The sequence below is a fragment of the Zingiber officinale genome, chromosome 9A (assembly GCF_018446385.1).
Source record: "Zingiber officinale cultivar Zhangliang chromosome 9A, Zo_v1.1, whole genome shotgun sequence".
Taxonomy (NCBI): Eukaryota; Viridiplantae; Streptophyta; class Magnoliopsida; order Zingiberales; family Zingiberaceae; genus Zingiber; species Zingiber officinale.
In genome coordinates this window covers 69650137-69653166 of record NC_056002.1, presented here as the reverse complement: position 1 = coordinate 69653166, position 3030 = coordinate 69650137, and the positions used below count along the sequence as shown (strand labels likewise).

Here is a 3030-nt window from a genome sequence, read left to right as displayed (position 1 = left end):
AGTAGCCCCAATTAAACCATTGACAGTGGCAAACCTGAATTTGGATTTGGAAGGTCAAGAAACCATCCAAAGACTCTGAAAGGCAAATCTTTCCTATAGTTGATCTCACTACTGCGCATAGAGTTCCATTTTCTTCTGATATATAAGAGGCTGAATCACGCTGGATGGAGTCATTTTTGACGAATATACATCTCTGTAAACTTTCTAAAATTCAAACTCTGGATCTAAATTTCAATTCAGTATACTAGCTTTTAGTTGTTGCCAACCTCAATCCATGCTCCCCCTTGACTTCCAACTTTCAACAGAGGATCCAGAAAAAAAGCCACCATCTTTTAACAAAAGTGGCTGCAAGAAGAATCAAACATTAATCCTACATTATGTGCACAACCTTAATTAAAGAAATGCATTAAGGTAATTCTCTAACTTTTGACCTTTTTACGAGAATGAAGGCAAAAGTCCTAAAAATACAATTTTTGGGAGCATATTTCTAGAATTTTTGTGAGGTACTAGAATGCAGTGGAGTCTTCAAGTAGAACGAAAATCTGACAAAGCTTAATCAAACTTTGACCTTTTTTTCTCGACAATCAAAATTTAAGGCTAAACTAAATTTTCAAACTACAGCAGGTTATAGAGTAACATGCTCTTGTTCTGGATAAGTCCAAGAATTCCAGGAGGCAATTGTCCTCTTTCTTCCAACGTAACGCCCTTATCAAGTGATCCGCTTCATGTAACTCCAACTGATAAATCACTTACCAACAGTTAAAGAACGATAAGAAAAGATTGATCCTTCATTTTCTTTAATTCATTCAGAGATGGACAGATAAAGAGAAAAAAGTTGACATAAAACTTAAAGTGTTTTTTGCCCTACTTTAAGTAGCGATGAACAAGGTGCTTCGCGATTGTCTAGCTAAAGTACATCAAGATTATTTCCACTACAGTTCGTCTTCCCTTTCCAAACATGCCACTACATTTCTTTTAGGAAAAAGAAAAAAAAGACATAGGAGACGGTACAAGTTATCTCTTAGCTGACAATTTCTATTGAGTTTCGACATAAATTTTGAGGACCTCCTTAAATTTGTTCCTGATGGATCAGTTTACTCCAAGAAGAAATTTGAGGAACTGAAGCTTATCCATGATCTCCATCGCGCTAGAGTCCTTCAAGGAGAAAGGAGGTTCAATGCCGATGAAGACATAGAGAGCTCGGAGTTCCTCTAGTGTGGAAGGCTGCAGTGCAGCTCTGTAGCCTATTATGGTTCGCAGCGCTGAGATCTCTTTCCATATTGCGTCCTTCCTTTTCTCCTCCACCTTCTGTACTTTCACAGAATTTAGAAGCAGAAATTAATTTAAATTTTCCTTCCCAAAAAAAAACAGAATTTAGAAGCAGAAAAAACGGACTTGTAAAATGAGAATGTTCAGTTTTCGATCGAGAAAACGGAGTTTAGGACTTCGGAAGAAATCGAACGCAACGAACCAAAAAAAAACAGAAGATCAATTTTGAAGAGGATAGTGCTCATGTTTTTGTTAAGAAAGTCGAATTTTGAATGATAATTACCTCATACGTACGCGTCTCGGTCATGGCGGAGGCTGGCTCCGTGCTCACCACTATGGGAGGCTCCACTACCGTCTCGGTTTCTGAAGAAGCATCGATTGCAGATACTTGCTCGCTGAGGGATGCTGTGAATTCACCTTCTGACGATGGGATGATCTCGACGATGCTGTTCCAGTACCCTAATTCTGCTTCGTCAGTTTGGTTTTCAGGAGCTGGCGAGAGGAGAGAGGCCATGGCCTTCTCGGTGGCGACGATGGTAGCCAGGTAGACGCAAAAGGGTAAGGAGAGGGCCAGGCCTAGGGTGGAGGCGACGCAGTAGGGAGGAATCACGATGGGAGCGGAGGCCATAGCGGCTCCTGCGACCGCCGCCTTTATAGCCAGTTGCCAGACCACATTCGCCCACCCACCAGATCCTCCTGCTGCTCGCAGCGACTCTTTCTTTTCGCCGTTCTCCGCTGGTTCGTCGGAGATGGAAGCCATTTCTGTGGCCATTTAGGGCGTCGAACGAGAATGGATCCGATGCGCGATGAAAACGAAGGAAGCTAATGGGATTGCGAAGGGAGTGCGGGCGGTTAGGATGCCGGACACGAGTCGGCTTTAAGAAGCAGCAGGGATGAAACAAGGCTACGTGAAGCGACACGTCAAGTAGCGAAATTGGAAAATTTTCACTTTGATCTGTGCTTACTAAAACTTTTTTGGTTTATCCACCAGCATTTGGAAATTAAATTTCAGCCGCCACTAGTTCTAGTTAACATTATGTTTGGAAAAACTACGAATTAAATTCTTAGTGGGATTAGTATTCAATTTCATTGGTATAAAATTTTAATATGGAATCATTCAAAAATTGAATTCTAATTCTATGAAATAGTGCAAAAGAAAATTAGACCAAAATCCATTTGATTTGATAGGAAATTTATTTTTAAGGACTAGAATTACTTAAATGCTCCTTTTAAAATTCTTTTTTTTCATCTGTCGACTACTTTCTACCGTACACCGTGTGCCAACTTCTTCCCGTGCCTGACCCTCTTTTTTCTATCGGCTTCTTCCTCTTCTTCTTATTCGCCCCTGTCGCTCCTTCTTCTTCGTCCCTGTCGCTCACTCGACGGTTTCACTCACAATCGCAGTGTCGATTCTTCCATCTGTTCAGCCTTCGTCGCCTCAGCTCTTCGGTACTCGATCTCTTTTCTTTAGCTTACTTTTCAAAATATCTCCTTTGCGCACGAGAATTGATTTCGATGCATTTTTTTAGGTTTTACTGATAAATTCGTTCTAAATGCTCATTCTCTGGTCCTAAATTCTTGAAAGATCCTTTTTTTAGTCGCATTATATCAGTTTTCTCGTTGTTTTGATGTGGATTGCAGTAATTGATGTTAGTTTAACATAGACTAACTGTGCAGTTCTACTGCTCATTCTCAGGCTCTAAATGGTTATCTTTTCTCTCTCTCTCGTGTTACTGTTGATGTGGGTTGCACTGAAGAACC

At 40.8% G+C, this 3030-nt stretch overlaps 1 protein-coding gene across 1 annotated transcript; it reads right to left on the bottom strand.

Annotated features, from left to right (window-relative positions):
• Window positions 1-791: 791 nt before the first annotated feature.
• LOC122020476 lies at window positions 792-2129 on the bottom strand. The gene is made up of 2 exons (XM_042578420.1): window positions 1553-2129; window positions 792-1308 (listed from the first exon to the last, which is right to left on the bottom strand). Exons 1-2 carry the CDS (start codon window positions 2039-2041, stop codon window positions 1090-1092), a joined length of 708 nt encoding a protein of 235 aa, XP_042434354.1. The 5' UTR covers window positions 2042-2129; the 3' UTR covers window positions 792-1089.
• Between the last annotated feature and the right edge of the window lie 901 nt (window positions 2130-3030).